We start from the raw sequence: 27,724 nt of genomic DNA on the forward strand, positions 1-27,724 counted from the left end.
GAATAATCAGAGCACTCAAAAGATCTCTGTGCATTTACCCGGATATTTATAGCAGTGCTTAACACCAAGGCTTAACAAAAACAGGAGTTTCTGGATCTCCTGTCCCAACAACCAGCCTGGTCAAGGCTATGATCTTTTGACTATTGCAACATCATTACAATGGGTCACTCAGTTTTGCAGAGGGGAACAGATTAAAGCACTCTGACTCTGTGGAGATCTCCTAGTTCTTCAGACAACAGACTTATCAGCCACGGCACTGGAAAGAACACTCACTCCTGCTTTAGCCTCTGCTGCCAAACACACCCCAGGGCTCTAGGTAAGAATTTCTGCAGTTTTAAAATGTCCTTGAGTTTTAATGTGCATCTTAGTTTAGCTGTAGCTCATTGTACAAGTCTGTATTTCTTACAAACTAATTGCAATTATTTTTTACTAAAACCCACCTCATCTACTAAATGTTCCCTGTTGGCCATTTGTGCTTAATTCTTTAGCTGGGAAATGGAACTCACCCATGTAATTATTTCTGGTGGCTTTCTCATCTTCTGCAGATCAGTGCTACTCCCAGGGAAGGTTGTACCAGTCTCTCTCCTGACTCCTAAGTGTAAGGATCTTTCTGGTCCTGGAGCATAAGCACATACCAAGTCTGATGCGTTTTTCAACAGGACGCATTTTATCTTGTGAACACATATATTGTATTTGACTTTCCACAGACTAACTGCTCTCATTTACTGTGTGTAAATATCTGCCGGGTATTTCTTGACATCACACTAAAAATTGTACATTTCAGTGTTGTCTTCATTTAGATCCATAAACTAGAGCCACTCATATTCCTGTGGCTGTTGGCTTATGCTGGTCACTAACATTTATGTGAATGTCTTTGATTTTGGAACGTACGTGCTTCCTGGCTCTGTCATTGCATTCTCTGGCACCATTCTGTTCTCTTGTATTGTAGCAGAAACCACAAATTGCAATTATATTAGGCTTTTGATCCAAGCATGTCAAAGTACTTCACTAGTATAAGCTATCTGAGCCACACAATGCCCCTAGGAGACAGGGAGGGAATATAGAGGATAATTTCCCCACCACTGAAATGTAGAATGTAATACTTTTGAAACCAATAAAGTTACCTTTATAACTGATCTTGTTAAAAACCATTGATGTGTATTTAATAGACTCCTGCCGCTCCATCCTGTGTTTTTAACAGTAGGAATTCTTTACTGTTAGGATATTTTCTAACACCTGTCTTCAGTATCCCTTAATCTAGCATCAGGCTTTTATTTCTCTCCTACTACTCTAGTGTATAATCTCTTTCTGGCACTCTTAGATGTAAATAAATTGAGCAGAGTGCGAACTGGAACTGCCCAGGATCTGCTTTCTATTTACATGCCATCAGAGAAGCCCCATGCAAAGCAGCTCCAGGACAAATCCCAGGTTCTGGTCTGAAGGACAGCATTTGTTCAGTGGGTGGAGCGCTCTGTTACCTGCTCCAGGGGAGGTCACCTGTCGTGTGTGAGGGTTCTGGCTGCAATCAAGTTTGTTGGGTTTTTTTTAAGACAATGAGGTTTCTCCTCACTCCATCAGATACCCTGGTACCGCAATATTCTTGAGGGTGGTAGCAGAACCAAAAGGACAGACCCAACCCTTCCAGGCTCTATGGCATTGCAAGCTCTGGCTAGAAGCATACCAACCATGCCATCTCCTTCCTTTATTAGACTTGAGCAAACAAAGTTTGTGTGAATCCTTCTCAGGAGTGGCGCCAGGGTTTTTGGCGCCCTAGGCGGGGGTCCTTCCGCGCCCCCGGTCTTCGCGGCATTTCAGCGGTGGGTCCCGGAGCGAGTGAAGGACCTGCCGCAGAATTGCTGCAGAAGACCCAGAACATGGAAGGACCCCCCCCCCACCGCCGAATTGCAGCCGAGGATGGCATAATGCCACCCCCACCAAATCCTGGTGCCCTAGGATGGAAGCGCCGTCCCTGATTCTTCTACCATATCCAATCACAATGTCAACCAGTTCTGTTGTAGTGTGTGATTAGTTCATAGTCGTAAACAAGGCTACCTTAGGAAGGCAAATCCCAAGTTGCTCTGATGCTAGATTGCCAGCTTTCTAATAACCTGCCCCATGCCTCTGTCCTGTAAGTGGCTTGGACATGAATGCCTTATACACCTACGGGGAAACACTCCCCTATTTCACAGGGTTTGCAAGCCTAAATGAATTCCTGTGTAACCTTCTCTACACCCCCAGGTGGCTCTGAGGGTACAGACTCTGGGGTGCGCTTTATCTCCTCAGGTCTTGGCTCACTCTGTCCATCTGGGTCTCCCTGCTGAAGTCAGGACTTCTCCCCTGGTGGTGTCTCCTGGGAAACAATGGGTAATCCCCCGTCTCCCTGGGGACCGTACTCACTTCATAAAGCAGCACACAGTCCTCAAATTACCAAACACCCAATGAGCTTTATATAAACACTCGACATTATAAACACAAACAATGCAAAGAACAAGTGATATTAGCTGTAATACATGTGACTCTGGCTAGACTGTTAAAATATAGATACGCAGCCATCCGTGGAGTCTGCACTAAACCTTTTTTCTTTCATTTAACCATTCACGAAGTCTCCCTGACCTTAGTTGCTATGTCAGCTCTCTAACCTGCCAGCGGCCAGGCCAGGCACCTGTTGGCAGTGTATCTGTCGATGCAGTGGGTGCCTGTCTTGTCTGAGGGGTCCGAGGAACCGCAGAGGGTCTGGGTCTCAGCAGTAACTTTCCATGGGGTAGGCTACCGAGCTTAGAGATCAGCTGTCCACTTTACCTCCTGCCTGAGGCAGGTGACCAGATGTCCCGATTTTATAGGGGCAGTCTCGATTTTTGGGTCTTTTTTTTTATATAGGCTCCTATTACCCCCACACCGTCCCGATTTTTCACACTTGCTGTCTGGTCACCCTAGCCTGAGGTAACGGTCAGCGGCAGCTCAGCGGTGTGCCAGACAGCCACTCCCTGCCCAGTGGTGCGACAGGCTCTGTGGGAACCGAATTCGACCGTTTCCCACTTGAGGGTTGGGAAAACTGAAAAAACAGCTAATCGGTGAGGGGAGTGGGACGCTCCCTTCCTCTCTGTCTCTCTCATCTGTTCCCCCAGAAAGAGGGGAGGTTTCTGGGGTAAAGAACCAATCCAAGCTCCCCTCTGTTGAGACATATGGGGCTGCTCTAGTTCCCTCCCTCCGACCTCCTCTCTGTGTGGGGGAGGGTCGCCGGACAATGGGGCAGCAACGGTTCTGGGATGCCACCGTCAGCCCTGCCCAGGCCTGGGTGCGTTCTGGTGAGAGGTAAGGGCGGGTCACACTGGTAGGTCTGAGGAAAGCCCAAGGGAAAGCTATGTAAGAACAGACTGTTGTTCTTGGACTGAATCCCAGTCATGTTTGTCAGAGCCGAATATTTCAGACTGGGAGAAATTCTCAAATTCTGCAAGAAAGTGGAATTGGTGTTTACTGTAAGGACCTGGGTTTCCAAACTCTGCTGTAATGTTGCCCTTCAGTTGACTTTACAGTGGAACTTGCATCGGCTGGCACAGTAACTGGTTCCTTGCCATCAGTGCCGGTACCAGCGTAAGCAATCCTTACTAGTGTTCATGCCATCTTCTGCATTGGAATCCAGGTGAACTTTGTGGCTTTCCCCAGCGGTGGTCTGAAAGCAGTTTGCACTGATGCCATGTGGGATCCAGTTCCCAAGGGGAGTAGCCATTCCAAGAAATCGTTGGAATCAGCCTTGTGTCTCAGGGTGAGCTGGGTGATGCCTGCACCCCCTTCCCCAAAATTCCTCACCTCCTGGAGGGGGGTTGTCTGCTAAAGGGGGAGGGACGGGGGAGTGGAATGGATCTGGGTGTCTCTCCTGTTCCTGCCCTTTATTAATCCAGGATTTATTCAGGAACCCCTGATTGCTGTTCCCTTCCATCCCTACAGCTTCTTAAGTCTTCCCCTGGTTCTGCCTCCTCTGGGAGCCCCAGCTCCAGCCCCACTGTGTGGTCTGAGTGGGGGATTCATGTAGGGCAGGGGCTGGACTAGCTCATCTGATCCAGGCTATCTGGAAGAGCTGGGCAGGAAATGAGTTTTGTTTCCATGAAAATAATGATTTGTGTGTGTGTTTTGCTGAAATCTTTCTTCAAAAATGTCCATGTTTTCATTGAGAAACTGGAACCCAGAAAACAGAGGTTTGGTTTTGGTTTGTTTTGAGCCACCAAAATCTGAAATTCTGATCAAACGCTTGACGTTTTTGGGAGCTGGCTGAAATTTCTCGGTTTTCAGCTGCTCAAATCTGAAAAGTGTTCAGGTTTGGGGGTTTTCTGTTTCTGATGAAAACCCGAAAATGTTAACTAAAAATGGGCATTTTCTGCAGAAATCCTTGTGAGAGAGACAAGCTCACACAGGGCTCTTCTTCAGGTCTGTGTACACTTGAAAGGTCATCTCTTACCAACGGAAGTTGGTCAAATAAAAGCTATCCCCCCCCCCCCACCACCTTGTGTCTCCAATATCCTCTGACAGACATGGCTACAACCACACAGCATATAACATTGTAATTGGCATTTAGCATCTACATTGATAAACTGCTTGTAAGGTTGTTACTTGTGCTCACAAGGCAGGGGGAAATCTGCTTCTCTGGTGTGGCTGGTTTTACATCTTAACTAGTTTTCAACCTGGCTTATTTTGTAGGTTTCTCGTGTGCAAATGTTTTTCTGGCATAATACAGTTCCCAGTGGGAAGCTTTGAAGTCTTACACACCAATGGACATCAAATGGATTTGTGCTGTCACCATAATCCTAGCCTGGTTCTGCAGAGCTTCCTCGGCACACCAGACATCAGGTAAATCAAGGAGTGTTCATGATGACGCTATTGTCTAATGCTTGCCTCAGATTAAATAGTGTGCAGAATTTTACCAAGCTGTTTATAGAGCATAGGGCTAAAAGGGACTGCAAGGGACATCTAATCTTCCCCACCTGCCAAGATGCAGAATGTGCTAGGTCTAAAACAGTATGAGGATGATTCTTAGCTTTTCATGGCTTTGACCCTGGAAGCGGGCAGACCCCTGTGGAAGGGTTTACAATTGCAGGACTGGGCAAACATGCTACTGTGCTTAATGGGAGCTTTGCAATTAATTTCAGTGGAAGCAGGAACGGGCATCCAGTGCTGATGTACAATACATCTATTACATGTTGCTGTAATGTCTAAACACACCTTGGGTGTCCGAGAAAAATACTCCTCAATATTTCCCAGTGAAGCCAAATGTAGCAGATTAATCTGGTGGATGGGGCTAATTTACCACCTGAAGGGAACTGGCAATAAAATTGTTTCTTCTCATGAGGAATGTTTGTTTGCTATCAAAATGCAGTGCGTGCTTCCAATGATAAAAGAGAGGAACTGAAATCCTTCTGTTCCCCACTCAAAGAGAAATACCTTCAGGTGATTGAGCCACGTGACTTGGGGAGTCAGTGTTGCAGTCCTCTCCCACATGAAACTTCCAGGGGGCCAGATTCTCCAGAGCTGGCCAGGGAGGTGTAAATTACACCTGGGCACCAGGAAGGAGTCCCTGCGCATGAGGACATGTGGTGGCACCGTTATCTGCTCTGCTTCAGGGTATCCACCAAGTGGAGATAGCTCAGCAGAGGCTGCCTCGTAGCCTAGCTAAGGCAGAGCAAGCTGGAGTCTTCTCCTTCTTATGCATCACCAGCATGTAGCAAACAATTCAAGGCAATTACCTCTGTGCAACCTCACTGAAAGCAAGGGGGCTGCCCAGGAGGCTGCAAGGCATCATTTGACTATCTGAGATTGCACAAGTGTAACCAAAGCTCTTGATTTGGATGTAGGATTACTGGTGCTGGAAAGAGCCTAGCCTATCTCTCAGACCCCAGAGCTCTGCTCAGGCTGAGCGCACAGGGCTGATTTTACATCAAAAATGTCTTTCCCTGGCTGTGCGCACATGTGCTGGGAGGTGGCTGAGTCAGCCTGCAAGCATGAGAAACATTACGTTTTTCACAGGAACAGATTTAAGAACACTGGTGCCCTGTCCAAGTTACAATTACCCATGCCAAGCCTTGCCATTTCAATGGAGCCAACATTCTTAATTACCTGCCCTAAACTGTTGAGTCTTGTTTCTGAACTTTGTTAAAACACTTTTTGAATGGTGCCCAAGTAATTCGTGCTTAATCCTGGAGGCAGTGGCAGTTTTATGGTGGTGCAGTGACCTTGGTGCAAAGCATTTTGAGATTCTGTGGCTAAAAAGCAATTTGTCTTCTGTGCAATATCATAGTTTGAAATACCTGGTTTTTTTATTATTTCTCTAAAACAACTTATTTTATCCATCTGCTTTTTCTTTTTCAGTTGAACCTCCCCGCAATCTTCAGATAATTGACCCTGGACTTTTAGGCCATCTCTATATAGAATGGCAGCCTCCACCTTCCCTACTAACCCTTGATCAGTGTACAATAAAATATAAATTAAAATATCGTAGCACGGGCGATGCGGATTGGAAGGTAAGCTCAAGCATAGTTTGCTGTATAGCATATTGCTACTGCTTCCCATTTGTTTCATCTGTTGATTCCACCTTTTTTAAGTGAACGGTATGAAGTTGGTAAAAAAAAAATTGGTAATTAAAGCAACTTCCTTTGACAAGGCCAAACTGTCAACCAAACAGATGAATGATGTAGAAATGTAGGTCTGAGAATAGGATGAAAATATTTTACAGCTTAACAGCAGCAGCCAAAACCTTTGGGAGTGATCAAGGACCTGCTTCTAAAAAACACTTCCAACTGGGTGTAGCGCTGATTGCCAAGAGTAATTTCATAGTATTGAATGCACTAATAGTCAGTCTCTGCAGAACTGGGAGTCTGTAAAGTGCCTATGATCCTTTGGGATGAAAAGTGCTTTATAAATGTGAGATTATGTTTGATTCATTCTCATAACATTCTAACATTTTTTACCTACGGGTGGTATTTTTTATTACTGTTTACATTTATCTCTGCGAGATGGTCTGAACCGAAGTCATCCATAAAATAAAATTGCCCATCTTATCTCATTAAAAAGTAGCAAGGAGAAAGCAGATATGCCTGCTGCAAGGAGGATTGTTGAAATACTTGTCCATGGGCTGGGAGATAAGGCCCCCACATGGGTAAAAATGTAATGGACCCAGAGGAACAGACACTCAGTGCTCCAATTGCTCACTGTCAGATATTTAGAAGTGCCAAAAAAAAATCACACAATATTGTGTCGGACACACTTCTCTATCGGGCCATTTGCAAAACCTGTGGAAGACAAGAGGAGGCTTTTCAGTGACCTCAGTAGGCTCCTAGAGAACAGGACATAGAATCATAGAATATCAGAACTGGAAGGGACCCCAGGAAGTATCTAGTCCAACCCCCTTTTCAAAGCAAGACTAATGCCCACCTAAATCATCCCAGCCAGGGCTTTGTCAAGCCTGACCTTAAAAACCTCTATGGAAGGAGATTCCAACACTTCCCTAGGTAACCCATTCCAGTGCTTCACCACCCTCCTAGTGAAAAAGATTTTCCTAATATCCAACCTAAACCTCCCTCACTGCAACTTGAGACCATTACTCCTTGTTCTGTCATCTGGTACCACTGAGAACAGTCTAGATCCATCCTCTTTGGACCCCCACTTCAGGTAGTTGAGAGCAGCTATCAAATCCCCCTTCATTCTTCTCTTCTGCAGACTAAACAATCCCAGTTCCCTCAGCCTCTTCTCATAAGTCATGTGCTCCAGCCCCCTAATCATTTTTGTTGCCCTCCGCTGGACTCTTTCCAAGTTTTCCACATCCTTCTTGTAGTGTGGGGCCCAAAACTGGACACAGTACTCTAGATGAGGCCTCACCAATGTCAAATAAAGGGGAATGATCACGTTCCTCGATCTGCTGGCAATGCCTCTACTTATGCAGCCCAAAATGCCGTTAGCCTTCTTGGCAACAAGGGCACACCGTTGACTCATATCCAGCTTCTTGTCCACTGTAACCCCTAGGTCCTTTTCTGCAGAACTGCTGCCTAGCCACTCAGTACGTAGTCTGTAGCAGTGCATGGGATTCTTCTGTCCTAAGTGCAGGACTCTGCACTTGTCCTTGTTGAACCTCATCAGGTTTCTTTTGGCCCAGTCCTCTAATTTGTCTAGGTCCCTCTGTATCCTATCCCTATCCTCCAGTGTATCTACCACTCCTCCCAGTTTAGTGTCATCTGCAGGCTTGCTTATGGTGCAGTCCACGCCATCCTCCAGATCATTAATGAAGTTATTGAACAAAATCGGCCCCAGGACTGACCCTTGGGGCACTCCGCTTGAAACCGGCTGCCAACTAGACATGGAGCCATTGATCACTGCCCGTTGAGCCTGACGAGCTAGCCAGCTTTCTATCCACCTTATAGGCCATTCATCCAGCCCTTATTTCTTTAACTCGCCGGCAAGAATACTGTGGGAGACCGTATCAAAAACTTTGGTAAAGTCAAGGAATAACATGTCCACTGCTTTCCCCTCATCCACAGAGTAAGTTATCTCCTCATAGAAGGCAATTAGGTTAGTCAGGCATGACTTGCCCTTGGTGAATCCATGCTGACTGTTCCTGATCACTTTCCTCTCCTCTAAGTGCTTCAGAATGGATTCCTTGAGGGCATGGTCCATGATTTTTCCAGGGACTGAGAGGAGGCTGAGTGGCTTGTAGTTCCCCGGATCAGCTTCCTTCCCCTTTTTAAAGATGGACACTACATTAGCCTTTTTCCAGTCATCCAGGACCTCCCCCTATCACCATGAGTTTTCAAAGATAATGGCCAATGGCTCTGCAATCACATCCGCCAACTCCTTTAGCACCTTCGGACAGGGCTGCCCGGGCAGGGCAATTTGCCCCAGGCCCCACGCCCCTCAGGGGCCCCCATGAGAGTTTTTGGGGGCCCTGGAGCAAGGTCCTTCACTCACTCTGGGGGCCCAAGAAAACTCTCACAGGGCCCGGGCCCCCAGAGCTTCTTCTGCTCCGGATCTTTGGCGGCAATTCAATGGCAGGGGGTCCTTCTGCTCCAGAGCAGAAGGACCCCCCACCCCTGAATTACCGCCGAAGTGGGAGCCCCCTGCTGCCGAAGACCCCAGGCCCCCTGAATCCTCTGGGTGGCCCTGCCCTCGGATGCAGCACATCCACTCCATGGACTTGTGCTCGTCCAGCTTTTCTAAACAGTCTCAAACCACTTCTTTCTCCACAGAGGGCTGGTCACTTTCTCCCCATGCTGTGCTGCCCAGTGCAGCAGTCTGGGAGCTGACATTGTTCGTGAAGACAGAGGCAAAAAAAATTATCGAGTACATTAGCTTTTTCCACATCCTCTGTCACTAGGTTGCCTCCCTCATTCAGTAAGGGGCACACACTTTCCTTGACTTTCTTCTTGTTGCTAACATACCTTCTTGTTACTCTTAACATCTCTTGCTAGCGGCAACTAGGTCAAGTTGATAGGTGAAAAGGATAGAAAGTGGAATATCAACGTGCAGCCCATAGCCTGTCAACCAGCCATGCTGCCACTGCCGGACAGTTTCGTCTACACTGGGCACGAGCTGTCATGCTGCCATTAGCGCTAGGCCCCAGACTTGTCTGGCTGACTATTCAGAGGAGAGTCCTAAAGCAGGGAAGAGCTCTATGAACCAATCCCCACTGCTTGGAGGGATTGAATAGGTCGTGAAAGGGGAATGCACTGCTAAGTGTGTGTCTGGGTTTCTCCACTTTGGTCAGGGGAAGTCAGAGAAGAAAGAAAAAGAAATTTTTGAAGAAAAAAGTCCGACTTCTCTAAATTAGCAAAGCTAACAAAGAAGAAATAAAGAGACAGACTAGAAGAGCAGGAGTGGACTCAGATGAAGCAGCAAAAGTATCTTGTAAAATGCAGATCAGGAAGAAAGACTGACAGATAACATAATCGTGTGAAATATCGGTACTTAGTGTCCTGCCAAAAGATTTGACACAGACAGGGCTTATTAACTAACTCACTCTTTTGGCAGCCCCGAGTACACAGAAGAAATGAAAGATGAAGTCACAAAAGCGGAGCATGTGCCAACAGGGAGCAGCTTGTGTAAAAGGCTGCGTGAGTGTCAGACCCGTCGGGTAGTGAGATTACTCAGAGGTTGCTCAGAAGCACATGGCTCAAGAGACTTTTTTATATTCTTGAGCTACTAACAAAAAGTGCAAGGGCAGGGGCTGGGTTCATCCATTGCAGTGATGCAGGTGGGACAGGAATCGGTCTTTGCTGTTACTCTTACTTTTCTTTAAATAAATCCCATTTCTTGGTCTTTCATTTTAATCCTTCTCAATTTGTTTTTCTTTTTTGTTTTTTAAATTTAAATTTCATTTGTTTGTTTTCAAGTTACTTGGTGATATAATTTTTTTTCCAAGTTCAGGACAATATTAAATGCTCAAAAAATTGTCAGTGTCCCAGATTTGGTGGGATTAATTCCCAGCAAACTAGGAATTCCTAGCTCCTTCTCCCTGACTTGGGGAGATTGGTTGCACTTTGCCACATGAAGAATCAGTTAAAAGGGAAGGCAGATTTGCGTGACTCATCTCCTTCTGCTGGTAAATCCTTCTAATCTGCGCTGGCACTTTTTATCGCATCTCTGCTAAACGCTGCACGCTGCAAAGGGACACCTGCCCTAGAGACCCCTGCCTCTTCTTTAAGATGGTCCCCTGTTGTAGTGAGAGACCCATACAAATGAGAAAGCAACTGATTAAGGGGCAACATACATTGGTCACAGTAAGGAAAAATCTTTCCTTCTGGGCAGGTTGTTCCAGAATTGTCTATTTGGGAGTTTTCACACCTTCCCCTGTAATATCTGGTGCTGGCTACTGTTTGAGATGGACACAAGAAACAGTTGGATCACAGGATTAGATTGGATGAATTTCAGTGTTTCATTCCAGTGCCGTGAAGGATATCCATCCCCATAGTGGGAAGTGCAGAGGAGTGAAATGTTGGGTGCTGGATAAGCATTGGACAGGGCAAATTTGATAGGAATGTAAAAGATCTGGATTGTGTCCACAGGAAACGTGTGTGTGTGTGTGTGTGTGTGTGTGTGTGTGTGTAAGTAACCCTATGGTGTGTATATATAACACAGTACAGTGTACCGAACAAGCACGCATACAATATAAACACCAAAAGTTGATTACAGTGTTGTTTGTCTTACACCAGGTTGTTTTTACTAAGAAATTAAAATATGGCGATGGATTTGATCTCAGCAAGAGAACTGAAGCGAAGGTCCAGACGCTGCTGGAAGGACATTGTACGAATGAATCTGAAGTGAAGAGTGACTGGACTCACACTACCTTCCAGCTGCCGTCACAAGGTAAGGCTCAGGCTGCCGTTCCCCACGCAACCTTTCCAGGCCATTCGCCTTCCTGGAAAAATGTGTTGACCTGACGGAAAGGTTCCACAACCAAGTTATTGCTGCCCCAGTACAGCTCCATCACCTGAGGTGCCTTAGGCACAGCAGAGCCTGTCAGGCTACTAGATGCAAAAACTTCTTTGCAAGGTAGGCCATTTTTTTGCTTAGTAAATTGTCATTGTTTGAGGGTTGTATTCTTAGGGTCTGTCTACACTGCAGTTAGACGCCCCCAGCTGGTGCATGCCAGCTGACTCGGGCTCTCGGGGCTGTTTCATGGCTTTTAGGCTTGGGCTGCAGCCAGAGCCAACAAGTCTACACGGCAGTTAAATGGCCCACGAGCCTGAGCCGGCTGGCACGGGCCAGCTGCAGGTTTTTAATCGCAGCGTAGACACATCCTTAAACGCCTGTCGTCCCATGCCCATGCCCTGATAGCAGCACTCTGGCTCGACCTCGCACATGTGCATGCATGCATCCTCTCTGCAGTCCCTGGACAAGAGAACTCTGGCTCCATCTCCCCCACCATGCCCTGACAGGAGGGGAGAATGCAACTGAACTTCCCCATCAGCGAATAGTACTGTCTAGCTTGCACGCTGCCTTTCCCCTCCGGCTCGCAAAATCCTTTGCAGAGTATTGCAGAGCTGTGAAGTGAGTTGTCTGAGAACACGCATCAAGTCATAGACTGAGTCAGAAGCAGGGGCTGGCCACCTGCCGTGTGACCCTGCCTCCCTTAGCTGAAATTTGCTCAACTGCTCAGACAAATCACCTCTGAATAATTAAGCCAGGGTCACTTATTCACCCTTCCATTGCAAATAAATACATGTAAATAGGGTTTGCTATACAAAAGGTCACTTAAAATGAAGTGTTTGCCGAGACAGCGAGTCCCTCTGGCATGTTGCTATCGAATTAGCCTGACTGGTCTGTTTACACGAGCCAGCATGATGGTGCAGAGAAACCAAATGGGCTGGCAAGGCTATTTCTCAGCTCAGCCCAAACGGGGCCTTTCAGATAATAACATCATTCTTTCCTTTTCCTTTAACAGGAGAGCTGGAGTCACAGATCCGAGACTTCCACTGTGTCTATTACAATTGGGAGCACCTCACATGCACTTGGCAGCTGGGCCAACTAGCTCCTCCTGGGGCGCGTTATGAGTTATATTATTGGTACGTACCAGCTCGACGGGGAAGCATTTGGGTGCCAGGTGAGCAGTCTCACAGGGCAAACAGCACACTAGAGTCACACAAAGAAACAGCTATCGCAATTCTGTTTTTGTTGCTGGTGTCCCCATTACATGACTCATAGGTAAATGTCACACACAGATGTTAGCACCAAGACATGGGGAACAAAGCATGAACCCTGAAAGCCAAGGTCTGGGACTCCTGAAAACAGCCTTTGTATCAAATTATTCTAGCAGAGATGTGCCCAAAGCAAAAGCCTAGGTTGGAATCCCCTCAAACTTTGGATCTGGAGCCAAACCTTGCAGCTTGGAGCCCTGTCTCTAAACTTGTCTGTACCAAACCCCAGGTCTCAATGGCCCTAGGAAAGTTTGGGTCTGGGTCTGGAATCTGCGGCTCTCTAAATCATTATTACTGTCCTACAGTTAGCACTGAATACTTTAATAGGGAAGAATTCGTATTCTGCTGCCTGGGATTCTGTGACATTCCCCAGGGTCTGGACTGACAGACAATCTGGACTGACAAAGAGCTGTGTCCCCTAAATTCTCCAGCCCCCATCAGCAAACTCCCAGTCCCAGACTTTCCCCCAGAAATGTGCCTTTTGTACTGCCCAGCCACTTCCTGGATGATACAAGCTCATATAAGATCTGTCATTTATTAATAGAAAATGAGATGCACAAATCTGGTTATCCCAAATGGAGTTTCCCAAACATTTCATTGGTTTAGATAAAACAAGAAAACAAATTTATTAACTACAAAAAGATTTTAAGTGATTACAAATAATGAGGTGTAAAGGTCAGAATTGGTTACATGAAAATAAAAGGTAAAATGCACTTAACATCTAACTTAACAAGCTAGATGAATTCAAAGCAAAGGTGTTTCTCACCACATGCTTTAGCAGTCTTACTGGATAGAATCCTACCAGTCAAGACCACTCCCCCACATCAGCATTAATTTCCTTGTCCTTCAGATGATGGTGATGCCCTGGCAGAGAGAAAAGGAAGAGTATTTTGGGACCTCTGTTCCCCTTTCTTATAGTTGTCTTTTTCTTTGAAAATCATCTCCAGCTGAGGTTCAGGAGACAGAAAATATGTGAGGACCAGAACCACCTGCTATTTCTTTGCCAAAATGTAAATTTCTTGCTCATGCCCCTTTTCCTGCCAAAGAATGGTCACTTAACCTGGTGATAGACCATTTGATTTTGTTGACACTTGGCTGAAGCATCAGTTTTGTCTTTGAGGAACTGATAATGTGTCTGCTTTTCTAAACATGGAATATGTCTCAATAATGTTATTCAGTAGAATCTTATAGCTTCACATACAAAGTTGCCACACACATTTTACCAGGACAGTAATGATCAGCAAGTTATGAGTTTTCAAACGATATCTCACAAAGCACAATTTGTACAAAATTCATCACAGCCTTGTAAAAAAGATGAACATGAGGCTACAAACTGTCACAGATTCACAGTCACACTTAAACAAATGGCTTAAAAAAGACTAAACTTTTCAAGATTCAAAATTGACTGAAGAGGGGCCCCTTCTGGCTGCCTTCAGGGTAACCTGGGACAGCTCTTAAAGATGAGATCACTTCTTCCCACAGAGATGGGCAGTAGCAGAACAGAGTGGGTGGGGTTTACCCTCCCCACTCAGCAGAATGGCTAGGGGGTTAGCCATAGGACCAGGGACATTGGGGAATTCACTGCCTCTGCCCCCTTCCCCCCCAGCCCCTATGTCAGCCACTACCCTGGATCCTCCTGTAGGGAGGTTACAGAGCGTGGAGAGGCTCAGCGGAGATGCTAATTGTTCCTGCAGCTGAGTTTGGGCGGGGGGGAAAGGTACCTCAGTCTGGGCATATCCCTCTTATGCCACCAATAGCGCCACGCCCTGCAGTCTGCAGAGCCCCGTCCTCACCTAGCCCCCGAGACGGGGCATCCGCCGTGGAGAGAACTGCACACACAGATCCAGACCCCGGCCCTAGTTTGTAAATGCAGACTCCTGGTGAGGGTTCCCTTTCATCGCAGGGGTTGTGCTTTCTGCACCTGCTGTGTGTATTTGCATTTGTGTGTTGCACCTTGAAGCCCCTGCCTTTCCCATCAGAACTAAAGCATGTCAGCCACGCATTTCGGCTCTCCATAAAGTCAGGTAAATCTGACTGTTGTGGGAATTGGCTTGAGTTCACCAGTCCTAGTAAGCAGCAAGTCTGAAGGTTCATGCATCTAGGCATTTGTCTTCTTTTGCACCCCGGCGACTCTGGGTCCCTGAATGCGTATCTCACAAAAGTTAGGGGCTGTTAAAGTGTAGTGGTGCCAGCCCATTCAGAAAAGTGCAGTTAATTCATGCATGGTCCAGCAATTTCTTCCATTTAGTTAATCCTATTGACCTGCTGCAGAGTGCCACATAGGCTTCTTTTCTTTAGGAAAAACAAGGTTGGACTTTTGGATCAAAGTAAATTAATAACATACTATCACATTTGTAATAAGTAATGCAAAAGTGAGCCAGTGAATTACTGGTAAGGCATTGTTTTTATTTTCCCCATGCAAATGAGACACCGACATCTATCCAGTTGTTGGTTTCCACATGCTTTTAGCAACTTTGCCAAAAAACATCAAAACTGATTAGAAGTTGTTTTAGAAACAATAATGCCAAAGCTCTGTTTGAAAACTATGACCGTGAATTGGAAACCTCATCACAGAAACAAACACCTGGAGCTGGACTGTGCTCCAGTTAACACAGCAGCTGCACCAAGGTCATTTTTCAAATTGCAGGAGTTGTTTGTTTATTTATAAAGCAACGTCCAGTGAAGAGAGGGACCTTTCCCGGATAAAGTATTCTGCACAGGGACACCCACTGGGCTTTGAACAGAATGGCCAAATTCAGTCCTCCTGCAAACTTCCTGGAAGGACTCCAAGCAAGTGGGAAGACGGGGTACCAGCCCTGCCCTAGCAGCAAAGGACCCACTAGAGGAACATCCAGGATCTGGGCAGGAAGGAGGGTTCCCTCCCTGGAGTGTGGGATGTTTAGGACTGTATTGGAGCTCAGTGTTAGGAAGTATTAGGGGAGGCGTACGTCCCTGGGAATCCAGAGGGGCAACACCCGCCGAGCCTATAATCCCCTAGCTGGGCTGGGAAGGGGCATGTGCCAGTGGCCACGTGTACAAAGTCAGCCCTCCGCCAGCACAGCCACCAACCAGTACACAGAGGGGTCAGGGCTAGCTCCATGTCCCTGCTCTGCCCCCTCCCTGCCGGGAATGTACATCCTGCTGGCAGCACTGGCCAGGGCCCAGCATTCCTGCAATGCAAGCAGCCAGGTGAGCAGGAGACCCCGGCGTGAGCCCACAGCAGAGTGCAGGCCTGCTTTGGCCCTGGCTGGAGGAGTGTTCCTGGCACAGGTGTGGGGAGGGATTCCTGATGCTGCACTAGGCTGTGATTTCCTTGGGAAATGTAACCATGCAGGTACTTACTGTGACAGAGAACGAGGTACCCCCAGCTGCTGGGTCAAGGCACCACCTCCTCCCCAAAAGCTGCTGGCTCCGGTGTTGCGGACACCAGGGTTCAGTACGTGCCATGCTTCCTCTGGAGGAGCTGGGCTCAGAGGCTCAGGGGGAGCTTCTCCGCTAGCTCTGCTGGTAGAGGCTGGGATTCGTAACCCTGGGATGAATCCCTGCCCCTGACCTATGGTAGCAGTTGTTACACTAGTATCTCCCAGGGTGCAGTAGCTGGAAAGAAAGAGTGTGCGCCTCTTCGGCTTAGAGTCCATTCAGTGACCAGACCTTCCAGGATTTCCAGCAGACTGACGCACTTCGCTGCCTTGTGTCAGGGGACATGTTACTTTGCAAGCTTCCTGCACCATGTGACCTCATCACAAAAGGGAACGTTCTGTATATTTGGCTCCACGTGGCAAAAGCTGTAGCCTCCATCTTCTAACGCTCAGCCATATGGCACCTCATCAGTCCTCAAGAGTGACTCCCTGATGGCTTACCCGATAACCTGGGTGTGCCCCTTTCCAAGAATGCTGCAGTGCTAGTCACCAGACTTTGACTGAGTCACGGCCTTCTTTGTAAACAGATTTTTAATTTGGTTTAGCTTGAAACTTTAGAGAAGAGCAGATCAAAATACAAGACTTTTCTTCGGCCTCCTTGCCCTACTCATTAATTAGTTGCAATTTTTTTTAACCCTCAATCTTGTAAAGCAGGAAATGAAACACAATTTCTTTTTCAGTTCCAAATGCTTTTTCACCATAGCCAGCCCGGGAACAAAAAGGATTCATGTTCAATACTATGGGTGCTTTTATATGATCATAAAATAGTGATATTAATATTTATTCACTCTGACTCGTGATTTAAAGGCCATTCTGGTATAGATCTTGATTGATCTCGCATATTTATTTCACCGAATAATTGGATCATGAATACTATTTTAGTTAAGGACCTGTCAGACCTTTCTGAAGAATAAAACACAGTGCAAATATTTAAAACATCCCTGATTTAAATAGGGCATGTAACAGAACTCTCCTACTTTATGCATAGGTACGAAGGGCTGGATCACGCAGTGCAATGTAGTGACTATATTCAGACTCATGGAAGAAATACTGGATGCAATTTGCAAAACCTGAGGCAGGCAGAATATATTGATTTCAACGTCTGTGTTAATGGTTCTTCAGAGTCCACACAGCTGAGACCTTCCTACTTCACATTCCGTCTTCAGAACCTAGGTAATGACAACAGCCCGATCTACTTTTGCAGGCTTGGGGGGAAAGATGCGGATTCTTACATGGTCTAGTAGCTCCTGGGATGAGTCAGTAGCTGTCTTGGGACCAGGTTTCAGTGGTTTGTAAGTACGATGGTAATTAACTATCAGAACTGCTTACCAAAGGATGTGGTACAGTCTCCATCATTGGCCATCTTTAAATCAAGCCTGGCTGTCTTGGTAAAAGATCTCCAGTTCAACCTCAAATTATTGTGGTAGTTGCAGGATTCACAGGGGGAGGGTTCCCTGCCCTGGGCTTTACAGGATGTCAGAGGGTTGCCAGATGGCCAGTTTTCAACCGAACACCCAGTCAAAAAGGGACCCTCCCCAGCCCCATGAAAACGAGCAAGTGAGTGAGGGTGGGGGAGAGAGAGCAGCAGAGGGACGAGGGAAGATGGAGTGGGTGAAACCTCGGGGACAGGGTGGGGCAAGGTTGTTCGGTTTTGTTCAGTCAGAAAGTTGGCAACCCTAGAAAACTTTCACATCTATGAACAGAAAGCAAAGAAGCTTCGCTTCTCTACACCAGCTGAGGATCTGGGTGGGGTAGTCTTATGGTCTTGGCTCGGCAGACCTAATAACTGGGTAATTTAGGTGTTGAACTGAACTCTTCAAACTTTGCAGTAACTACTGTGTGCGTTAAAGGCGCTGACAGCGTGGAGAAAGTGCTGGGCACATTTTTTAAAAATCAGCTACAGGTTCACTTACAAGAAGGTTCTAATCCAGACTAAGGGCCAAATTCAATGTCTCAGTAAACAGTGGCAACTGAGGCTGTCCTAACAGTTGCATTGAGGATGCTGGAAGTAGGTGTAAGTCACGTGAACTTATCCTCCCCCTCAGACTTCTGGATTTGGCCCTAAATGTGATAACCAGTCTACAACGGTGTTTCCTAGTGCCATCCTAATGGCCACATTAAGGGAGAATTTTGTAAATAACCATGGAAAGAAACAGACTGTTGCAGATACTGGGAAAAAGTGTGGAGGTGGGTTCTTGCTCACAGGACAGGTGTTTTCCCCTCTTTCACCTAGTGACTGTGTTACTTTCTGGCCCTTCAGATGATTGTCACCTGAGAACGATGGGGCAGCACTGACGGAAGTCAGTGCTGGTGGGAGCAAAAACTCCATTCGGTATTGTGCAGATAGTACCTGATGCAACATATTACTGGCTGTGGGTGATGTAATAAGAATTGCCATTGGAACAGAAACAGCTTCTCTGTGTCTTAATACAACCCGTGATAATTCAGAAAAGTGCAGGGACCTTTCAGCTTTTTATTAAAACCAAGAGATACACAACTGGATGCAGTATGACGGTTACTGTTAGACTTTTTGGCTAAAACCATAAGTGAGTTTAGAGGGAGCTGCAGCCCAGGCGACCAAAAACAGGAGTGTGGCTTGGACAGCTAATAGAAGAGAGTATAAATGTGCTCGATTGCCCCTTGGTAGGGCCTCCTAGCATGGAAATCACACCAGGCTAAGTTCCCTTACTCTCACACAAATATGTTGGTCCAAGGGAGGAAGCTGCCAGATGCTTCCTGTATGACTTTATTCAAGTCACATAATATTAGAACTAGGCAGAAGTTTTTGCCCGAAACATTTTGTGCCAAAAACTGCAGATTCAGGCTGATAGAAACATTTTGCAAATTTGTGCTGAATTTGCCAAATTACTTTTATTTGGCAGGGAGGGGGGTGGAAAAAGTCTGAAAACAAACTGAAAAAAATCTAAACCTTTTTTTCCAACACTTTCAAAATGAAACATTTTGATTTTTCAATTTGAAATGACTTTTTGTTCAGAAAATTTCTTACATTTCGTAAAAAATTAAAAATGTTTTAAAAGGCTTGAGAATGAAAAGGAACATTTTGACCCAAAACAAATTTTACTCTTTGGTTTGCTGAAAATATCTGTTTCAAGTTGACCTGAATTTGGTTTATTTAACAGACAGTGAACTGAAAAATCAGTTCCCCTCTCTGCACTCTACTCACTAGCTCTGTAGCCCTGTTTGCCCATCCGTAATATGAGGACAATGGGCTCTCTCTCCCTCCTGGGAGTGTCCCAAGGATGAAGTCATTAAAGCGTGTGAGAAGACAGTCAGGATTTGAGTGGTGGGGGAGACACATCGGGATATAGGTTGTGTAATAGAGTAGGGGCTGTACTGGGTTTTGTTTACCATTTTACACATCAGCTATGAATTTAGCTCCTTTTAGCTATCATTATATTTGAAGGAAATTTAGAAATGTTTCTATCTAGGAAGTTTGCATGTGACTGGGATTAATTTATCTCTTCGGTATTAACACTTCTGATTGATATGCTGCTGGGCTTGGGAACAACCGTAATGACTCCAGAGTGAGGCTGGCCAACGTTTTTCATTTGAAAGTCTTTTTCTGATGAAAATCAGCCTTTTTTAAATATAAAATTACTGGTGAAAGCTCTTTCTTTCTATCTAAATTTTCCATACTTACCAGGGTTCTCTTCCACCTCTAATTTCTGTGATTGCAAGCAATTGCTTTATTTTAGAGAGCACAGATAAGCTTGCTGCTGTTCTGCAATATGTAACTTCATGACACAAAGCTGATTTGACCAAAGGATAATCTTAAGTCCTGGAACATTTACCACTGAAGCCAAAGCTCTAGGTCTTATGGACTGTATTATGCCATAGGTTTTTAAGGCGAATACTCTCACAATGTACAGTCATTAATTTTAATGTGAAAATCTGCTTAAAAATCTCTCTGGCACAGTATGGGTCCATGATAGACCCTCACTTATGAAGGGAGCAACCATTAACAATTCCTATAGTAGAAGAACATGGATCATGTTGTCGCTTCCCCCCAGGAGGCACGAAATGCTGTGACTCACCACGCTCAGACCCCAAATGTACACAAGAGAACGTAAAGCCTCTGGAAGAGGGTGGATGTTCCCTTGGTGTTTGGACATCTCTGCACCCAGGTTCACAACAGCAAGCTAACGCAAACCCGGGTGCAGTTAGTGCAAGATGGAGATTTGCTACAAGCTTTTGCACAGTGACAGATGATGTGCTGATGGTGGCAATATCCTGGACAAACCTTAATGAATTAAATGAATGTATCATTGTGAGCCAGGCATTGTGCAGAATTCCATGGGGAGGGGATCACACCCTGCCAGGGATTAAGAACAGTGGTGGGTGGTTAGGCAAATTCACTTGGGTTGCAATATTGTCCAAGCGGTACCACCACCTGGAGAAAGGCTCCCATGGATTCTCCAATGACCATCAGACAGAGAAAGGACTTAGGTTAAATAACTTGACTCCAGCTCTTCGTTCTGATCCAGCAAATGGACAGGTTCCAGTCTTTGCTGCGAAGAGTTGGAATGACTCGTTCCGTCTGTTCTTGTTCTGAGCCAAAGGGGTTATGACCCAGTAACTGCAGGAAAACCCTCTGGGGAGGGGGCTGAAGGGCTGCTTAAAGCCCTTGTTGGCACTGAGGTGTTGTCTGGTAAGCTCATTATCATGCCCATAGGTTCTTTTACTGTTTTTTCTGTAATGCTTTTACCTTCGGAATATGTGCTTGCTTAAAAGGAGCTGTGTGGTATTTCAACCATGGCAGCTCCAGTGTCTTGTGTCTGAGGAGGAAATTAAAGCAGCCCTTATGTTGCTGGGGAATTCAGAGTGTAGGCAGGGAGCTTGGCAGCCTGAAAATACCTTGGTCAGGAGGGAGAGAGAAGCATGTCTCCACCCAAGAGAGGTGTCGCCTGAAGAGCCAGAAGCCTAAATATGGGTGCCGTTGCTGGACCCTGGAGGCAAATACAGGTCCAGTTGCCCTGAACTGTGATGCTGACCAATGCCATTTCACCTACAATAACATCTCAAAGTACTTGCCATGCGTTAAGGAGCTTTAAGTACCAAACCCCATGTTTCAGAGGCAGAATCTAATTCGCAGTTCGGAATTAAGTGTAATGGCGTACATCTGTCTTCAAGGTAGCCCACCTCCATGCAGCTGGTTGTTAGGGCCAGGGCCGGCTCCAGGCACCAGCCAAGCAAGCTCGTGCTTGGGGCAGCAGATTCTAAAGGGCGGCTTCTGCCCAATCCCAGGGCGGCACGGCCGCCTTTTTCTTTCTTTGTTCGCCGCTCTGGCCACCCTGCAGGGGTGGCAATGCGGAGGAGGGGAGTGCCCTGCTGGGAGACGGCTGCGCACTCTGTCTGCCCCAGCCAGTGCCAGGTCTGCAGCAAGCCCGGCAGCCCACGTCCTTCCCTCCCCGCTGACCAGAGCGAGACGGCGGGAGGGGCCGAGTGGTGAGCGCCCCGGCTGAAGGAAGCCCTGGCTGCCCCTGCTTCTCTCTCTCCCTCCCCACTCGCGCCCCCCCCCGCTAGCCGGGGCATGCACGCCACTGCCCAGGGCACATCTGCAGTGCAGGGAGTCCCGCTAGCCGAAAGTTTGCACCTTGGCTCCGGCCGCCCCGCAGGTTTATTTATTTATTTGCTTCGATGCTCCAGCCACCCAGCAGGTTTTTGGGATTTTTTTGCTTGGGGCGGCAAAAAAGCCAGAGCCGGCCCTGGTCAGGATGCCAGTGGGCACTGGCTACCGTCTCAGGAGAAGCCACTGAAATTCTACCAGGCCTGAAAGGAGCAATGATTCCCCACTGGAAGGTCTGATCATGTCTCTCTCCTTTTCAGTCAAACCTTCTCCGCCTGAGAAGCTGTCGGTTTCCATTTCTGCCTATGAGGAAATTCATGTGGCGTGGAGTCCTCCTGCTGGGGGTACCCCCCCGCACTGCCTGGACTACGAGGTGCAGCTGACAGAGCATGATGGCGATGCTGATGCTCCCTGGACGGTATGCGACGCACACGGTTGTTGATAACCAGCTTTTTTACACAGGCTCTAGTTTAAGATGAGCAAGGAGGTTGCTCATTGTGAAGCCTGTTCCATTCCCTTGCCATCAGGATGGGATGGGAGGGCCGGCAGCTGAAGCAGGCAGGGAACAGCCCTGAACTGAATGGTGGGAAGGCTCATTAGCTGCCACCAGTTTGTAAAAGCTGGTGAAGAGTGAGGGTTTATGGGTGCCATCCGGCAAAGTTTGACCAGCTGCAGAGAGAGACCTTGCTCAAGCCTGCTCCAGGCATACAGTGGTGTAACAGAGGGCAGGATCTGACCTCTACAGCTGCAATATAAGGTGACAGATAAAAAGATCCAATCTTGTGCCTTCTGGATTGGCTTGTAAGATCTGCGAGGGGCAGAGAGACGTGGCTGGCAGGTTCTCCATCGTGCCTGCGCATGGATGTAAACGCATGTCATTCCTTCCCCCAGCTAAGCTTTCTGCCCCAGGACTCTGGCTTTTCCATAGCTTCACCTCAGCTGACTAGCCCTGAGACAGGACTCGAATGGATGGGAGGCAACGGGAGCAGGCTATCGTGCCCAGCTCCCCTGGCTTCCACGGGTGAAGAGCTGCCTGCGCCACGCTCCTCACAGTGCTTGACTGGGTGGCAGAGATGCTATTGCACGCGACCTCCCTGCGTGGTGCCTGAATGGGAAGCAGACGGCAGAGATTGTTATGCCAGACCCTACTTCTTATTGCTAGCTCTTGGAGAGAAGAGAACGGAGGCTTTAAAAAGGGAACAGACGTCTGTTTTGGAGAGGAGCCATATAATCACTTCTAGGGGCAACTGTACCATCAGATGTTCATTTCTTTCTGGGTGAGGCCTGGTTTTATAGCTATGGCCCCTAATTAGGATTTAGGAGATCTGGGTTCGAATCTAGTGTTTACCCAGACTCCACGTGTTACCGCAAGCAAGTCGCTTCATCTCTCTGGGGCTCAGTTTTCCATTCCTCCCAGCTCCTCTGGCCAGTCTGTATAGACTGGAGTCTCTTCAGGGCACGGTGCTGTGCACTGCCCCTGGCAAAATGGGGCCCTGGTTTCTCCTGAGGCCCCAGGAGATACTTTAACAACTTTCCAATTCAAGCATCCAAAATATGAATTGTGTCAATCCTGCAGCCTGCGCCTGGCAAAGCTTTCCATGGAATCCACAGGTGTTTTGCCTGAGCAAGGACTTAGGATTTGGCCCAAGGCAAGTGTAATTTTAATTTCTTCAAAGAAGTGGTGACGAACACACCTTGGCACTGTCTAGCCCGTGTAACTAGGGCCTTGGCTACACTGGTGCTTGACAGCGCTGCAACTTTCTCGCTCAGGGGTGTGAAAAAACACTCCCCCTCTGAGTGCAGCAAGTTACAGCGCTGCAAAGCGCCAGTGTAAACAGTGCCCCAGCGCTGGGAGAGCGGCTCCCAGCGTTGTAAGCTAATCCTCACGGTGGAGTGCCTGCAGCGCTGGGAGAGCTCTCTCCCAGTGCTGGCGCTGCGACCACACTCGCACTTCAAAGTGCTCCCGCAGCAGCGCTTTGAAGTTGCAAGTGTAGCCGTACCCTGAGTAGCTCAGGGGTGTGGAACGACACGGATATACCGATGTCAGTTTCGAGTGTAGAGACCTGGTCTAACTCCTGTAGCACGTAATCAATCAACCTTCTTTATTCTGCATGTTCACCTCTTTCTCAGGCTGTCTCAACCCAAGTGGAAACCACCTTTACCTTCTCCCAGGCCAATCGCAGCCGCGCCACATGCGTCCGTGTACGAGGGAAAACAAACATGTTCTGCGCCAACAAGGGCTTTTGGAGTGAATGGACACGGAAGTGTTTCTACGGTAGGAGGCAGTAAAAGAAACGAGTGCTGTTGGGTCCCCTTTATGGGGCTGTCTTGGAACTGAGAACTGGGGATCTGGCCCAGAGATGATTTTGCATCTTCAAAGCACATTGCAAACATGGGCTATTTAACCTTCACCAAAAACATCCCCACCCTCCGTTTTACAGGCAGGAAACTGCCTCTTGGTGGGGAGAGGGATAGCTCAGTGGTTTGAGCACTGGCCTGCTAAACCCAGGGTTGTGAGTTCAATCCTTGAGGGACCCACTTAGGGATCTGGGGCAAAAATTGGTCCTGCTAGTGAAGGCAGGGGGCTGGACTCAATGACCTTTCAAGGTCCCTTCCAGCTCTAGGAGATTGGTATATTTCCAATTATTACCTTTACCATTACACAGTGCTCTGCTGGTTACAGAACTGAAACAGTTTTGCTGGACAGGGGCTAATTTTGCAGATCTGACTACAAGGAGTATGCCCCAGTATGCCATGCAGCCCACTTCCATGAGAAATCTTTCCAAGTCTCCGTGGGGCAGGATTTGGGGACCAGGGACAGGAGGTGCTGTGCTGTCCATGGGTCCATTGGCCACTGTTTGTTCTGAGTACAGGACCATGCAGCCTCAGGAAGCAGTAAACTGTGGAGAACCACATCCTGGGGGCAGGTTTCCTTCCCCGCTCAGCAGGGAGACCCATCTGCAACGCCCAGCGTCATGACCTTGGCGTGGAAGGCGAGGGTTTAGCTGACAGGGGATTTCTGGTTGCTGAAATGGGGCTGGGGAGGAGAGGGCTCTAAGAGGATGAGCACTTCTCTGAGACGCAAAGAGGCAGCACGTGGATACAGCCCTCCTCTTGCTACAAAGCAGGTGTGTAGAGCAAATCACTTCCCAGGCTGGGCCACAGCCATGGCATTTCTGGATCTGGTCACTTCAGGACAGCACCAGTCATGAGATTAGCGAGTAAACCCACTTATCAATGCGGTGACACACCACTTCTGGGATGCAGCATGTGAGGGAGCTTGGTTTAATTGGTGGTGACAGCCGCAGTCTGAATGAATGCAGGGACAGTGGACCACTCCAGCAGGCTGGTGGGGCTTTGGTCAGACTCAGCTGCGGGGAATAGCTGGCTCTAAGCTCATGTTGCAGGGGGCTCAGGCTCACACTCCATTCCCTGGAATGTGTGTCTCATCCCACGTACTCAGACTGCCTCCATCTGCACACTGGCTGCTAGCAGGCTGCGGTGAGAGCTCCATAGGCTGCTGCTTTCCCAGCCAATATGCTGTACCCTCGGGGGTGGAGGTCGTAACGGGGACCCCCACAGGAAGAGGGGAGGAAGTCAGCAAAATCTTAGTGTTGCTAGGAACCTGCCCTGCCTTCTGCTGCGGCCTCCCCACTTCCTGCCTCAGAACCAGCCCCGGCTCTCAGCTCTGGGCCTGAGACAGCTGAGTTGCTAGGACGGGGAGAAGGAGACCAGCATCCCTCACCCAAGAGTTTTCCCATGAACTAAATCCCAGCAGCCTTTGCAACCACGAAGGATTGTGAGATGAGGAGGGAGGCATGATGGCTTTTGGGGGGCGAGGGGGTTACACATTAATACATTCAAGCCACACTGGGTTATCATTGGATGCAAGTGACCAATCGTATTGTTTCTGTGACCTGGTTACATGAATGTCATGGTTACAGTGGGACTTTCTGCACTGACTTTAAAATCCATTTCATTAGGTTAGTTGTTCTGAGTCCTGATTTTAAAAAGCCGCTAAGTGCCCTGTACAGCACATGATTAGAGAGGGCCCCAGAATCAGGGCTTGGCTGTGCCACAGGCTTCCTGTGTATTCTTGGGCGGGTCAGGTAACCCCTCTAGGCCTCACGTCCTTATCTGTGACATGGGGATGCCAGTCATTTCTGTCTCCCCTCTGTCTGCCGGGCTACTCAGATTGGGAATGTTTTGCGGGAGGCGCTTCCTTTCCTTGGCAATTGGAAAAGCTAAAACAAGAATTGTGAAAATGTGAATTCCCTTCGTAAACACACATTATCACCCCAATTCCAACACACTGCTGCAAATCTAAAGTAACACCCCAGACTCTCACAGCATGCGTGAGTTCAGAACTGGGCTGGCTGCCTCAAAGCTTGGGAAAGATGGGTCCCTCCTGAAGTGAGTGGGCGATAAAATCTCAGTGCAGCAAAGAACAGCACCGGTGGATAAAATACATCCACAGCTGGGCATAATGTGTCTAAACCTAAAATATGTGCAAGGACTAATGGACGTGTGCAGCATGTTAAATTTAATAATATACTAGCCCATATAATGAGAAAATGGGATTTTGTACTTGGCTCCAGTCTGGTTGCAGTGTAATATAATTACTGATGAATGGAGAAATTCCTTTAATGCTTTGTGGTTTGTCTTCGCAGTGTCCAGAAAAGATGAAAAGCAGCTGTTCATCCTCATTGCAGTAGTCTTAAGTTTTCTGACTGTCATCATCATATTTATATTTGCTGCACAGCACAAGAAAAGGTAAATGCTAAGGCAACTTGCAAGCGACATACGTCTGTCTAGCTTTTTCAGCTCGTACAGTTAGAAATGAAATGAAGTAAAGTATGACTGCTATAATGGCATATTCTATCGCCATTGCCAGTGACCTGAGACCAGAACTTGTGCCTTAGACTGGGATTAAACAAATTGTTTCACACTCTAGCAATGACTATTAAGTTTAGTACAATATTAACAGTTACTGTTAACCAACACCTCTATTGTGCACAAATGTATAGCTTTCCTTAGCACACAAATGGCGAAATAAGAGTGACAGTTTTTGTGTCGGCTTCATGATATAAAACGTATTAGAAAGGCCCAAGGAATGAGCAGGTACCGTTTTCTCCTAACTGTCGAGGTCAAATTCAGCTGATGTAAGTTACACTTCTGATCAGATTTTCCTGTTATCCCAATGGAATTCTCAACTGTTTCCATTTGTTCCAGTGGAGTTACTCCCAGCTTACACTAGTGGAACTAATGCCAGCATCTGTGCCCAAAGCCATGGGGGCAGATCTTCTACCCCACGGTAAATTTGTCTGAGCTGTACTGGAACTATGTCAGTTCACACGGCGGTGCTGTTCCACTCTTTTGATGCCAATAGCTCTTAACATGCATTGTTGGGTAGACATTTTCCCATATTAATGATTGCACAGAGGGAAGCAGGTCTGGTAAATTAATTACCCACATCCTAGTTAATTCAATATTCTTTGGGTCAGAAATATCCCTTAGGATCTGTATCAAGCAAATTACCCATGAAACCTATGGTTAGAATCACTATGACCACATAATCTCAAAGCACATGGATAGTCTGCTGCTGTTTTTACTCATGCAGGTGTCAATAGACAGGAAGAGTTAGCTATAGAAATATTGTCACTCTACTAATAGATAGATCAATTATTGGGATGTCCTGGCTTTTATACATACCTACATGTTGATATTTCTGTTTTTTATTTGCCTTTTATATTTTTAAGAACAAATGGAGAGAAAAATATATCACCTACAGCTCTATATTTGGAATAATTCCTAAACAAACTGATTTCCAGAGATGCCCTTTGAGATGTCAGCGGAACTTGTGGCTGCACTATGCACATGTTATTGATGTCCATAATAAAGACCCACGCCAACTTCCGGTTCCTAGTGTTCTTGGCAAATTTCATGCTCCAGTGGGATGCTAATGCTGCAAATGGACTTGTTGTGCAGCTTGTGTCCAATGGATTGCCCTTAGCATGTCCTCCCAAGAACAGACATGAAACCTGACT

At 47.1% G+C, this 27,724-nt stretch overlaps 1 protein-coding gene across 2 annotated transcripts; it reads left to right on the forward strand.

Annotated features, from left to right (window-relative positions):
* Positions 1-27,593, forward strand: IL13RA2 (interleukin 13 receptor subunit alpha 2). 2 transcript variants are annotated; one of them, XM_030576585.1, is made up of 10 exons: positions 1-316; positions 4,693-4,842; positions 6,358-6,509; positions 11,187-11,340; positions 12,419-12,539; positions 17,079-17,263; positions 21,938-22,095; positions 23,808-23,952; positions 26,348-26,450; positions 27,437-27,593. In XM_030576585.1, the coding sequence occupies exons 2-10, from the start codon at positions 4,764-4,766 to the stop codon at positions 27,483-27,485; spliced, it is 1,146 nt and encodes a 381-aa protein (XP_030432445.1). In that variant the 5' UTR covers positions 1-316; positions 4,693-4,763; the 3' UTR covers positions 27,486-27,593. The 2 variants fall into 2 exon arrangements, with proteins under 2 accessions (XP_030432445.1, XP_030432446.1); XM_030576586.1 differs by lacking the exon at positions 1-316 and adding an exon at positions 3,704-3,763.
* Positions 27,594-27,724: the final 131 nt, after the last annotated feature.

Source organism: Gopherus evgoodei, chromosome 9, assembly GCF_007399415.2.
Source record: "Gopherus evgoodei ecotype Sinaloan lineage chromosome 9, rGopEvg1_v1.p, whole genome shotgun sequence".
Lineage (NCBI taxonomy): Eukaryota > Metazoa > Chordata > Testudines > Testudinidae > Gopherus > Gopherus evgoodei.

Excerpts from the sequence above, each read along its gene's own strand:
- IL13RA2 (XM_030576585.1), top strand. The coding sequence starts at position 4,764 with ATGGACATCAAATGGATTTGTGCTGTCACCATAATCCTAGCCTGGTTC. Across the intron at positions 6,510-11,186 it reads CGGGCGATGCGGATTGGAAG|GTTGTTTTTACTAAGAAATT; the intron begins GTAAGCTCAAGC and ends GTCTTACACCAG. Across the intron at positions 22,096-23,807 it reads ATGCTGATGCTCCCTGGACG|GCTGTCTCAACCCAAGTGGA; the intron begins GTATGCGACGCA and ends CCTCTTTCTCAG.